General features: G+C 30.1%; 2 protein-coding genes across 4 annotated transcripts; one reads left to right on the plus strand and one right to left on the minus strand.

Moving 5' to 3' along the window:
• Positions 1-649: 649 nt before the first annotated feature.
• Positions 650-4,986, plus strand: LOC126676281 (uncharacterized protein At1g32220, chloroplastic). Of its 3 annotated transcripts, XR_007640259.2 has the most exons (11): positions 650-870; positions 1,212-1,326; positions 1,435-1,523; positions 1,692-1,747; positions 1,839-1,894; positions 2,432-2,525; positions 3,243-3,322; positions 3,737-3,779; positions 4,145-4,236; positions 4,343-4,439; positions 4,676-4,801. XR_007640259.2 is itself a non-coding variant. In XM_050370450.2 (10 exons), exons 1-10 carry the CDS (start codon positions 809-811, stop codon positions 4,844-4,846), a joined length of 858 nt encoding a protein of 285 aa, XP_050226407.1. In that variant the 5' UTR covers positions 655-808; the 3' UTR covers positions 4,847-4,986. The 3 variants fall into 3 exon arrangements, 2 of the variants coding, with proteins under 2 accessions (XP_050226407.1, XP_050226408.1); XM_050370450.2 differs by lacking the exon at positions 4,343-4,439 and having other exon boundaries at positions 655-870; positions 4,676-4,986; XM_050370451.2 differs by lacking the exon at positions 4,343-4,439 and having other exon boundaries at positions 656-852; positions 4,676-4,986.
• A 3,948-nt stretch (positions 4,987-8,934) lies between these two features.
• On the minus strand, positions 8,935-9,781 carry LOC126676282 (late embryogenesis abundant protein 2-like). The gene is made up of 3 exons (XM_050370453.2): positions 9,632-9,781; positions 9,296-9,364; positions 8,935-9,208 (listed from the first exon to the last, which is right to left on the minus strand). Exons 1-3 carry the CDS (start codon positions 9,686-9,688, stop codon positions 9,134-9,136), a joined length of 201 nt encoding a protein of 66 aa, XP_050226410.1. The 5' UTR covers positions 9,689-9,781; the 3' UTR covers positions 8,935-9,133.
• Between the last annotated feature and the right edge of the window lie 3,633 nt (positions 9,782-13,414).

The raw sequence follows: 13,414 nt of genomic DNA on the forward strand, positions 1-13,414 counted from the left end.
TTTTTATAAAAATATTATAAGTTCGACATATTTTTCTCATCTTACTCTATAAATTTTAATTATTCAATACTATTACGTTACATCAGTTTCAATGTTTGTAAAATGTTTCACTTATTTTTTAGGCAAAAGGAACAAAAAAAATCTCAATTTTTTAAAAATACAGATTAGCCTTTTTATATTTTGGGTATAATTAAGCTCTCGTGTTTATAAAATTGAACAATTAAACTCTTATTGTTTTAAAATCGAACAAATAAACTCTTTTAGTTTTATTTTGGGACTCTTACCCCCTCAATTTTCGGTAAATATTTTAAACATTAAAATTATTTTTGAACCTTTTTCCTATATGATAATGAGAGATATGTCAGCCATTAACGAGTTTTTCTAATGATGTTGGATTGAAAGAGGTTATTTGTTCTATTTGAAAATAAAAAGGGCTCAATTATACTCAAAAAAATAAATGGGTTGATTTGTACTTTTATAAAAACTAAAAAAAAAAATCTGTACCTTTTGCCTATTTTTTAACACCTCATCTGTTTCTGTTGAATAAAACGAGATAAAATGCCAATTTATTTTTATAAAATTATAAATTTAATCTCGATTGATCTTTTTGCTAAATTCAGATGGCAAATTGAACCTTTGTTGAAATAAGAAGAGACTTGTCCATATTACGCGCCATACATACGCTTACTATTAATTACTCTCACACTAATCACAAATTTTGCTCTCAAGCAATCTGATCCTCTGTTTAATCACTCTTAATTACATAATAATCCGATCTCTGCCAAAAACAGCAACAGTGCCGAGCAGTATGTCACGCTTGCTGCGTTCAAAGCCCTCATTTCCCAGTCCACGGTACAGTGTCTTCTACCTGTTTGTTATTTTGATTTGATTTTTTTTCCTTTTTGATTTTGTTTCTAGGTTTATAATATTTTCTTCTATTGTAGTATTTGATGTTTTCTGTTGATTTATTTATTTACAAATGTAATGTTGGATGATTAATTAATAAATTAGGATTCAGTCTGTAGTTGGTACTAGAACGTTTAATTATCCACTGTGTAATATGTTTGTTTGAACATATATATCTAGATTATATTTGTATTTGGGTGTTTAATTTTATAATTTTTTCATGTATGCAAATCAAATTCCAATGTTTTTCCTGTCTATAAGGCTAAAATCCATTGCCCAGTAATTTTTTGTAATATCTGAAACAGTTCAGCGGCTTTGTCGAAAGAAGGGAGATCATTGTCTACAAGCTCCGATAAGGTTAATGGTGCATCCAAAGTTGAGGAAGCAAGGGCAGGTGAATCAAGTTCTTCGACGGAGAAGGTTTGCTTTGCTGCCACATACTATTGCTAAGGGATGGCAAATTATTGTCATTTCTCATTTTATGCGTAATTTGCATTAGTTTGTTATAACAAAGCAGTTCCTTTGTAGGTCCTTATTTTAGGGGGAAGTGGATTTGTTGGTTCACATATGTGTAAAGAAGCATTAAGGCATGGTTTGACAGTATCCAGCCTTAGTAGGTACTGTTTTCTTTACGCTCTTTTTCTTTTAAAGAATTAGCTTCCAAGTATTATGCTATTGGCGATTTCAGCTTTCCGTTCAAGTTTTATAAGAATAATCAGAATCAATGAGTACATACAAAGATGATGTGCTAATATTAAGGTATTTTGTTATATATTTATTATTAGGTCTGGGAGATCATCATTACATGAGTCTTGGGCTGACAGCATAGTCTGGCATCAAGGTTCAACATGAGTTGTAATTACTTATTTCATCTGTCCTACACCTAACTTGTTAAATATGAAGTCTAATATTCTGTCTTTCTCCATGTACAGGTGATCTGCTTAAACCCAATTCCTTGAAGCATGCGATGGATGGTGTAACCTCTGTGGTATGTATGATCATGTCATTAGTGTTCTTGGTTTTTGATTATGTGATCTGAATATGAATATCCAAATAGGGTTACAAGTTAAAGTTTTATGTGTAAAATGATCGTAAATTACATTTTTACAACCACGAATCTGTATTCCCACCAATGTTATCCAATCTCCGGAATGTCATGGGAAGCTGCACCTGTTTTTTCCTAAAAAACAAAAATATGGCTCTTTATTAATAACTTATAACTGTTTTGAAAAATGACAAGATGGATCCAGTGATGATTTGGCAAGCTTCTCTCACTGTCTCACATGATAATTTAATGATTTATATGAGCAGCATTGTGGAGTTTTATGTTTTATGCAATTACTTGGAATACATTCATGTATCTAGAGGGTCTGTTTGAGGATAATTTTTCTTATCATTTTATCTTCTTGTCGCTCAGTTCCTGCAATAGTCTAGTGACCCAGTGCTTAGGATAGTGTAGTTAAAGTTGTCCTATTTATTTTGAACATTTAGGTATGCAATGCTTAACTGTTATGAACTTATACAGATCTCATGTGTTGGAGGTTTTGGCTCAAATTCTCATATGTACAAAATTAATGGATCTGCAAACATAACTGCTATTAAAGCAGCCGCAGAGCAAGGTATGAATTATGAAACTTTTCTTTGGTCAATTCCTTTTTCTTTGTTCTCTCGTAATCATGACTGTATTTAAATGCCTATTTTTTTCTTGGGAGTAGCAATGGCATGAAAATTGAGATAATTGCTTCCCTTTAATTCAAATATAAAGAAAATAAGAACAGGAAAAGGCATCTCACAACTGTGAGAAACAACTGGAGTAAAGTATTGCCTTTGATGTTTGTTGAATTACTAGGACAGGACACAGTTCATAAGTTCCTTACTAGTTTCTCATGGTTTTGGCACCGCACATTTTTCATGAAAAATAATTGCTATCGTATAGAAATACAAGATGTTTGGCGTGTTTCTGATGGTTGCATGGAATAGCTTGTAAACCTGGTTAACTGTTGGCATTTGGATGTTGGCTCGATTACTATTTTGACTTTTATTAGTTATGTTTATTTTTTGAGAGCTGCTTAATTTTTATTAGTTATGTTTGATAAGCTGTTAATTTATGTCAACAACAGATGAAGAGGAAATTTCTCTTTTCATGCATATGTTGATCGAAGTGACTAAAGATTATCCTTCAGCTTGTTTACATACTTCCTAAAAATTTGTTCCAACTCCTTTTTATATATACATCAAACCTTGGTTTCACCTTTATTTTGATGGGAGTCAATAGTTTCAATCCTTTTGATTGTACTTGGTTTTCCTTGTTGCTCCTTTTGCATGGAGGTCTTCAGGTGTGAAAAGATTTGTGTATATATCTGCTGCGGATTTTGGTTTGATTAATTATTTGCTACGAGGATATTATGAAGGAAAGGTATTTTCCTGCTTGCTAATCCTTCGTGTTTCAAGCATTCATGGTCTCTATCCTTGCTCAGTTGATAGAACAAGGAATATATCAATGTTTTCTCTTGACAGTACCATTGATAATTGCTGCTAGAGGTGTGCAAAATTCAAAACAAACCAAATAAACCAAACCGATATATATGATTGGTTTGATTTGAAATTTTTGTAAAGATCAGTATTTTTCTTTGGTTCGGTTTTGGAAGTAGAAAAATCAGTTCACTCTTGGTGCCAACCAAACCAAACCAAACTGACCAGTTCGGTTTGGTCTAAAAATTACATTATTTTATAAATTACAGCTGTTATTGATGCTTTTTATTTCTTTGTTAATATCAAAAGTTCTACTTGTTTTCCTAATAGTTTACTACTCCCGTTAACTTTTTTGCAGAGAGCAACTGAAACTGAATTGATGAACAACTTTCCAAACACAGGTCAGCTTCCCACAAGCTAATTATATACCAATTTTTAGTATTTTATATACTTTATGCTGTTTCATTACTACTGGCCATCAATATTTGATGTTACTGATTCTTACAATTTTTCTAGCATGTTATTTTCAACTATGCAGTCATTACAAGTCCGTAACACTACTGTAAATTTCCTGTGCTTTCCTAGTAGACTTCTTTCTGAACTTCTTAAAACATTATATCTGGTTACTTTCATGGGTCAGTAAATGTTCATTGACTGGAAAATGAAGACTGATGCCGATGAACATTTAATAGGAAATTACTTTAATGAAGAACATGGACAATTTAATGTCTGTGTGGAATAATTGTCTTCAATTTTTTGATGACAGGTGTAATTCTTAGGCCAGGTTTCATACATGGGAATCGACGAGTTGGAAATATGACATTACCCTTGAGTGTAATTGGGGGTCCTCTCGAGATGGTAAGATGTCTATAGCATTTTATCATTCAATAATGCATTTTTCAGATGCCATTTCCAGTACTCTTTTGAAGCTATTCCAGTTGAGACAGATTCTTTTGCATCACAGAATCTAGTCTAGTACTGTTTGTCAACATTTGTAAGGTTTGTCAACAGCACAAAGAAAGAAAAAAAAGCCTTTGCTGACCTGTGAACTACGTTTCAAGGTTCCGTTCCCATTTTATTTATAATCTATTCTTGTTCTTTCACCATTTTCCGCATCGACATTTTCCTTTTCAACATTTTTGTTTGAGCTATATAGCTCTATGCCATATTTACAAAGTTCATCATTATTGTTGAGTATAAGTAGTTTACTCCTATATCAGTGTTTCCCATTTCGACGTTTGCATTTCTGTCTTACATATGTTTAAAATATTCATTACTGGTGCTGTTTTGATTATAGGTACTCCAACATGCCAAACCGCTGACCCGAATCCCACTCATCGGTCCTCTTCTTATACCTCCTGTCAATGTGAATTCAGTGGCAAAGGTTGCTGTAAGAGCTGCAACGGATCCAGCTTTCCCTCCTAGTATTCTTGATGTATATGACATACTACAACACAGCCGAAAGTGAGCTTAAATAGGTCCCTTAGTTGTCCGATTTTTCTCCATCTTTATGTTCTTTTAGTTACAAGAAGATCAAGATCATTTCTCTTTGTTCAGCAAAACTTAATTTTCACACCGCTGTATAAAATTCAATCTTTTTGTTTTCTCTGTCCGTTGTTGTCAAAGATTAAAGCTTATGTTCTCTAATGTATACAAGTAAGAAATAAAGAATAAATTCATGAAAAGTTTGGTCCAAAACATAGAATCAGACTTAGAATTTACTGCTCCGGCTAATCGATGACCTGCAATATTTGCTAACCTATATAGAAAAACAATTATGCAATCAACTAATTCGTGAAATTTAATTTTTTTTTTGTAAAGATAAAGAAAATTCACTAGAATACTAATATAACCGGTCTTCATTTCTATTCCGAATATTTTTAACCACAGATAGAATTTAAATTTTATATGCTAAATATCAACCCATTCTCACCTAATAATAAACCGCATTTTTCATGCTTCATTATGTTCCCCATAAGGTAAATAGCTGGATGTGATCATAAAGGTAATAAAGTCGTGGTTTAATCATTCAAAAATACTCCACAGTTTTTTTAATTAATATTTCAAACTTTTAAAATAATAATTTTATCCCATTTTTCAAAATTCAATTCTAATTGTACCTGTTTTTTCTAATTGGAGTTTTTTCACGCAGAAAAGAATTTAAATGTCTTTTATATTTGACATATAGTCTCAACTTTTACTACTTTTTAAACTATCGCGGGCTTATTTAGACTACAATTCAAATATGAAGAGTATATTTAAACTTTTTTATAGAAAAAAACTCCAATTTGAAAAGTTGGTACAATTGAACTTAAAATTATAAACAAAGGTTAAATAAAAGATTTTAAAGTTTAAATTATGAACAAAAAAAATAGTGATTAGGCCTGAACTTATGCCAAGATTTAAGTTCGGGACCTACATAAATTAACATAAAGTGAGAATATCAACCACGTCACTCGGTCTCACCATATAAAATCAGCTCTACCATAAATGTGGAGATGCCTCCCTGTTCTTTTAGTATATTCTAACCAAAGCCGGAGTTAGAAAATTTAATGTAGACTTTAGAGGATAAAAAAAACAAATCAGATTATTACTTCTTTGTTATATTATTTTAAATATTTAATAAAGACATCCTATTATGATTTTGTTGTTATTATTAATTAAATTGGATTGAAGATTCAAGTACATGAAAATTTGTAGATTTGTGTGCTGCTAGTTCAGCCAGTACTTTATATAATAGCAATTGGCACAAGTTTGCCAGTGCAGGCAGTCACCTAAAATTGAAGATTTGGGATTAGAGATATTGATGGCTAATAATCACTCATGGCCCCTCAACTTTAGGGGTACGGGCGCTAAACCCCCTGAAGTTTAAAAACGGGCGCTAAACCCCCTGAACTTTGAGGCGGCGCTCACAAAACCCCTTTTGGACGAAATATGACCAAAATACCCCTGGCGCCGTTTTTTCAGTCAACTGACATTTTAAAAAAAAAATTCTGACACTGTCATATCATCTGACACGTCAGAAATATATCTTAAAAATTTGAAAAACCCAAAATACCCCTAATTTAATTTAAAAAAAAAATCAAACCAACCCAATTTAATATAAACCAATCTATCAACCCAAAAACCGACCCAACCACCACCCCACCCGCCACCCGACCACCGCCGGAAAATTTTCCGGTCATCTTCTCCGAGATGACCGGAAAATTTTCCGGTCATCGTGGAAGAACGACGGATCTGTTCTTCCACGAAGAACAGACCCATCTGGGTCTGTTCTTCCACTAAGAACAGACCCATCTGGGTCTGTTCTTCGTGGAAGAACAGACGGATCTGTTCTTCCACGAAGAACAGATCCAAGGTCTGTTCTTCGTGGAAGAACAGGCCTGGGATCTGTTCTTCCACGAAGAACAGACCGGCCGGAAAATGTTTCGTCCGTGGCGGTGGTCGGACGTGGTGGCCGGAGAGCGGTGGGGTGGTGGTTCGGGTGAAAGTGGTTTGGTTGGATGTTCTTGGGTTGATTTGATTGGGTTGGGTGTTTTAGGGGTATTTTAGGTGTTTTAATTTTTTAGGGTAGTTTGGTGACGTGGCAGCTGACGTGGCAGCACTATTTATTTTATTTTTTTTTTGAAAAAAAAGTCAGTTGACTGAAAAAACGGCGCCAGGGGTATTTTGGTCATATTTCGTCCAAAAGGGGTTTTGTGAGCGCCGCCTCAAAGTTCAGGGGGTTTAGCGCCCGTTTTTAAACTTCAGGGGGTTTAGCGCCCGTACCCTTAAAGTTGAGGTGCCATGGGTGATTATTAGCCGATATTGATAGAAATTATAAGATTAGAACTCTGATAATTGAAGTGTTTAATAATGAATTGTTATTGATCAACAAAAACAACTACCATCATTAAACTATGTGAGCACATTTTAGTTGACTAGTCTCGCTTTACGTACTACGCACGTGGCTCGTAACATGACTCGTCAAATAACAATAGCGGTATTTATAAAGAATTAGGATAGTTATATTTATAGTTAGTTAATTAAATATTTTTATAATTATAAATTATATTTAATTATAAAATATCGTATCATAATTCAATCGGTAGTTAATGGGCAATAGTTAATCTTATTTATACATAATATAAATAAATAAAATTAAATAATAATTATAATATTAATTTATTAGAAGTAGTTTATCTTAGTTATAATTCTAAATAATTAAATAATAATTAAATATTTAAATGGTCTATTTTAATTAGTACTTTAGACAATTGTTTAGATATAGTATTATAAATAGTTCACTATAATTAGTATTCTAATTCTGATAATTATCTTAATAGTTTATTTTATAAATATATCTTAAAATTCAATTTTTTAAAAAATTTATATGTTTCTGACGTTTAATTTTTTAGGCTTAAACGCACAAAAAATTATAAATTTTTGAGTGTTCTTGATATTTAACATAATTTTTTAATTTTGGTATATTTAACATGAAATTTCAAAATTTTTGCAATCATGACCATGTGTGTGTTTTCTCTAAAAAATAGTGTCATTTTACATCCACTACGGTGCCGTTTTAATCTAAAATGGTGTCAGTTTATATGCAAAACGTGCTGGTGTCTTTAATTGCAAAATTTTGCCAATTCATGTACTTTTTTGCCAAAATTAAAAGATTATGTTAAATACCAAAAATACGCGAAAGTTGGTGATTTTTGGTGCATTTAAGCCAAATTTTTATAATTGTATATAAAATCAGTTTTTATTTAGATTTAATTTGTTAGTTTTTTTATTAATCCTATACGCCACTTCTTAATTTTGATAGCATTTATTACAAGGATTTTAATTCACTGGTAGAAATTTAAACGATTTCCTAAACTAACACCAAATATGATACTTTTAAATATCAACCTAACAAAACAAATTGTCTAGCACAAATATGCTAATAAGTAGATTTCAAATTTTTCTTTTTACTGTATGTATAGTACAGCCTTGTTTGTTTGGATGATTAGTTAATTAAATTATATTCTTCTATTCACTATATAACTAACTATTTTTATAATACTTAGGACTCTAATACTTCTATTAAGTATAATATTTGTTTCAGTTATGTTTTTTGTTTAGGCTAATTTCTTCAATCCTTAATCAAATCAAATTATGATTAAAAATCTGTAAAAATAATAGTTTCAATATAATAGAGCAACAATTACCTTATTTTATAGTACTTTTTTTTACAGCAGTTTACTTTATTTTGAATCCTAATTAAATTATAACTCTAATACTAATTAAGTATCTAATTTAATTATAGTCAATTAGTAAATTACTAAAACATATGATTAACTAATAAATTAGAAAGGGCTATTAGGTAAAAGTGTCTGTCCCCCCCCCCCCCATCCGTGCTTTTATATATAGTATAGATAGAGTAATTTTTTTATTTAGATTAGATTCTTTAAAAATCTCTCATAAAAATTCAATTACTCTTGAATTAAGTAAAAATAAACTTATTCGATATAAAATGACAATTATCACTATAACTATATGAAAAAAATAATCTGTGAAACACTCGCATGAATATAAAAATAAAGAACGTTTATTTAATTATTTAAACACTACATGATCAAAACTGAGTTTTTTCTCTTTTCTTCTTTATTAGAAAGAAGAATCAACAATCATCCCTCTTAATCTTATGAAAATTGGGGGAAAAAGGAAAAAACAAAAAAGGCAGTAAAAACTGCACGAAAGCAAAATAATCATAACAAAAATAATAAAATCTTCATTTGTTTGCTCCAACTTTCTCCTTAACAGTGTCAGCCATTCCTTGTGCCTTAGCCTTTAATTGCTGACCAGTCTGCAATTACAAAATGATGTATCAAAATTTGAATGATTATTTATTAATAACCTGCAAATTCAAATTCTATGAAGCAATTTTATACACCTCTTGGCATGATTCCTTAGCAGACTGGGCAGTATTGCTAGCCTTGTCCATCATCTGGTTTCCCTTCTCCTGAAATTTTAAATAAATTAAAATTTTTAACAGTCGCACCGAAATTATCTATGTAGAACGAAAATAGAAATGCCGAAATAAACAGCTGAACAAAAATCCCAAAAATGACATTTTTATAAAAATGACTTATAAATATAAATTTTTTAGAAGCGGTTTCAGAAACAGAATCAAAATGTTAAAACATAGTTTATATCCAATACAAAAAAAAACTATTTAATTACAGAACTGTAATGTCTCAAATACGATCACATGAACATTTTAATCAACCTTAGTCTGGCCTGTGGCCTGTCCAGCTTGGAAGCTAGCATCCTGTGATGAATCCATTTTGCTTGTTTTTTTTTGTTGAACAATTTTACTCTTTTACTCAACAATTTAAACTTGAAATTGATATTGTTGTTGCTGATGAAAATACCACAATTGTGTTGTAGAATTTATAGTTTTCAATATTCTGTCGAATTATTGACATGTGTACTGTTGATTTAGGCATATTCATTGCCTTAGAACAAGACCATTTCTTACCAGTTCTAAAATTAGTTAGGAGATTAGAGAATTTATAGGCTTTTGATATGTTCTCATCCCTTGCTGCTTAATGTTTGGCTTTTATACATTAATAAGTTATAATAAAAAGTAAAGAGTGATTAGACCAAAAAGTAAAATTCGGGAATGTAAATGCTCTGTTTCGACATTATCAAAAGACTTAATCACTCAAAAACTCCCACCTTTAATCCCTTTTGCAATTGCACCCTGATATAGGAATTTTTTCAATTTTACCCTAATTTAGGTTTTTATGTTTCAATTGTACCCCAAAATATTAAATTGACCTTTTTTTTACTTAGAAAAAAGTTTAAAACAATCCTTCAATTTTATATTATTAATAACATTAGGGTATAATTGAAATGTAGGCTAATAATAAAAGGTTATTTAAAAATTTTTTCTAAGTAAAAAGATATCAATTTAATGCTTTGAGATACAATTGAAACACAAAACAACAAATTATTATATTAGGGTGCAATTGCAAAAGGGACTAAAAGTGGAGTTTTTTTGAGTGATTAGGCCTTATCAAAAATTAAAGTTCTTTCGGCGTACTGGAATTGGTGCGCTTAGATGTAAATTTAGTTTTAAAAAAATGATTTAAGTAGCAATTTGCCCCTCAATTTCTAAACAATGGACAATTAACCAGTAAATTAAATTTGTGGACAAATGAGTCATGAACTTGATGATTATGCTCAACTAGCTTCATTTTAGCAAATTAGCTTAAAATTTGAGGGCATAAATTGCCAATTGAGGGATACTTAGCTAGCAAATTGAGAAAGTAAATTGTCAAAATGAGATTAATTGACCATAATTATTAAGTTGAGGGGAAATGGCTAAATTGACACGTGATTGTCTATAAAAAGATATTTTCTCATAAACTGATTTTAAAATTATTATTGACGAGTACTACTTTCAGTTCTTTTAACTTTTAAGTTTCAGTTCTTTTAACTTTTAAGTTAAAGAAAAAGTTAGGGAGGACCAAGGCCAACAATTTTCTCAAAAACCGTTGAGTTATAATTGAAAATGAAAATCGAAAAATAAGTGAAAATTGAAGATTTTGAAAAAATGATGCCATAAATAAAAAAAATCAAAAAAAAAATTAGGAAGGACCAACGCCATCTCCACCCGTCATTATTTAGGCAAAAGTTGATGAAAGCGAATTCTGAAACAAAAAAAAAACTCTCAAATCCTAATAAGTTTTCTTTTTCTTGTTTATTTGAGGGTGATTTTTGGCCATTTTTGGCTAAAAATCACCCCACCAATCTTTCAAATTTAGTTTTTTTTTCGTAGTTTTTGAATAAAGTTTCTTTCTTGGCCAATTTTGGTCTAGATCTAAAAATTATTTTCTACCATAGTATTTTAATTGCGATTAGATCTAATCTAATCGAAATTAAGAGTAGTTTTTTTTCATCTTTGAAGATGAAATTGTTTTTTTGCGGTGCAAACGACTTGGATCTCTGAAACAATTATAGGAAGCATCTTACGACGAATTTCATCAAGTACAGGTATGTTTCGCGTCTATATCGATGTTGTTGTTAATCTTCAAGAGAACAGATGTATCACAGAAGATGTGATCAGTCGTGCATTCGAAGTTAGACTTTCTTAGAACGTTCAATAAATTTAGATTTTATTATTATATCTAGTTTTAGTCTACAAATTTGGGTGACCCTTGGTGGTTAGTTTAGCCCTAGTCGATGACTGTATTTTTACAGTTCTCATCATCTTTTCTAGAATAGTTAACTCAGTATGTTGAGAAACCGTTCATGTAATTTTCGTTATTATTAATGGAAATTTTAGCCTTTGTTAAAAAAAAATAACAATTAGAATATCAAATTGTGCAAGTGTCTCACAGCAAACAAAAAATAATTGGAGATATGCATATTGTAGTATTAGTATGAATTGACGATCGTTGACAAAACGTATGATACATATAAATATTTAATGTAGCGCAATAAAAGAAGTGCTCCTTTAGGCTGTATAGTGTACAAATTAGCATATTATCAAAGCCTACTGCTATATCCGTTGGTATTGGACCTATTGATATTTTAAAAATACGCCTTTATGATCAATGGTTTACGATGGTTTTGATGGGCGGTTTTATTAAAATAGGCAACAATGAGGTTACTAATTTAGTAAATGATGCAGAGATTTGAAGCGAATTTTTCCTAATGAGCTTCTATCGTAACCAAATGATTTTGACGTCTTGTAGTCACTCGTTTGCTGATAAGAATTGATTTTTGAGTCGATCTATCTAGTCTAATTATATCTTTTTCATATTTATCATTTCATTTATTGCAGGAGTTGATGAAAGATACTTCAGAAATAAAAACAAAAAATCAAATTCATTTGAGCTAATTTCAAACTTTTAAAAAAAAATTAAGAAGGAAAAGCGCTTGTAGAAGGATTGATCTTACAACTTAACAGTTTGCTATCTAACGTTTATGTGATTTGAACTATTATTTATTGGTTAATCTACAACTTCAAACAAACAAACAATGAACTGGCTATCATACAAATAAAGAATTGGCTATCATTGAAATAATGTATGTTGTGTACATATATATATATAATTCTTTTTTAAATTGCACAATGAACATATAGCGTATTGCTGAATAGTGTGCCTGTTGTTACATATATTGATTTCAATACAATGAAAATATGCTTTAATGACCAATAGTTTACGATGGCTCTAATAGGTGGTTTTACTAGAATTAGCAACAATTGGATTATTAATTTAATAAATGGTGCAGATATCGTAAAAGTGTATTTTCTTATGGAGCTTATATAATAATAAGTTGAATCTCTTATTGTTGTTTAAGTGCCAATTCTCAAAATTGATCTATCTAGTCTTGTTATATCCATATAATAAAATAATAAGAATAATAATGTTTCTAATCAAAATTCTAAAAGATAGAATAAAATAGATAATGTATTTAAACTGAAAACTCAGGAGAATTATATTTTATGGAAATTCAAAATAACATCTAAATAACTAGTTTATATAAATTAAACACTATTAAGAATTATCTAATAAATGATAATTTTTATTATAAAAAAATAAATAAATAGTTTATTTAAATTTAGAATTCATTAAAATAGTCATTTGATTCTTTTAATTAGATAAATATATAAATTATACTATATGCTTATCTTTTGTTTCAAAGATCATGTGAATATAATGCATGCAAAAATATAATTTTAAATAGGAATTGTATAAAATTATTCTCTATTATTTTTAATATATTTTCTTACTTTTTACATACATATTCTATATAAAAATAAAAAATAAATTATTTAATTATTATTTAATATTTAATACATGTTATTTTATCAAAAATATATTTACTAATTTACATAGGGTTAAATGCAAATTCATACACCAATTTTGACCTAATTTGCAGTTACAACATAAACTTTTAAACTTGGCAATGTCGGTAACCAACTTTCATTTCTTGGCAAATTGGTACACCGACCAATCATAAAACGACAAATGGCGGTTTATTACAATGTCCATGT

The sequence above is a fragment of the Mercurialis annua genome, linkage group LG4 (genome assembly GCF_937616625.2).
Source record: "Mercurialis annua linkage group LG4, ddMerAnnu1.2, whole genome shotgun sequence".
Taxonomy (NCBI): Eukaryota; Viridiplantae; Streptophyta; class Magnoliopsida; order Malpighiales; family Euphorbiaceae; genus Mercurialis; species Mercurialis annua.

Coding starts and splice junctions, on each gene's coding strand:
- LOC126676282 (XM_050370453.2), bottom strand. CDS start 9,688: ATGGATTCATCACAGGATGCTAGCTTCCAAGCTGGACAGGCCACAGGC. Junction 9,365..9,631: donor AGGCCACAGGCCAGACTAAG/GTTGATTAAAAT, acceptor TTAAAATTTCAG/GAGAAGGGAAACCAGATGAT. Junction 9,209..9,295: donor CTAAGGAATCATGCCAAGAG/GTGTATAAAATT, acceptor TTGTAATTGCAG/ACTGGTCAGCAATTAAAGGC.
- LOC126676281 (XM_050370450.2), top strand. CDS start 809: ATGTCACGCTTGCTGCGTTCAAAGCCCTCATTTCCCAGTCCACGGTAC. Junction 1,524..1,691: donor ACAGTATCCAGCCTTAGTAG/GTACTGTTTTCT, acceptor ATTTATTATTAG/GTCTGGGAGATCATCATTAC. Junction 1,895..2,431: donor TGGATGGTGTAACCTCTGTG/GTATGTATGATC, acceptor GAACTTATACAG/ATCTCATGTGTTGGAGGTTT.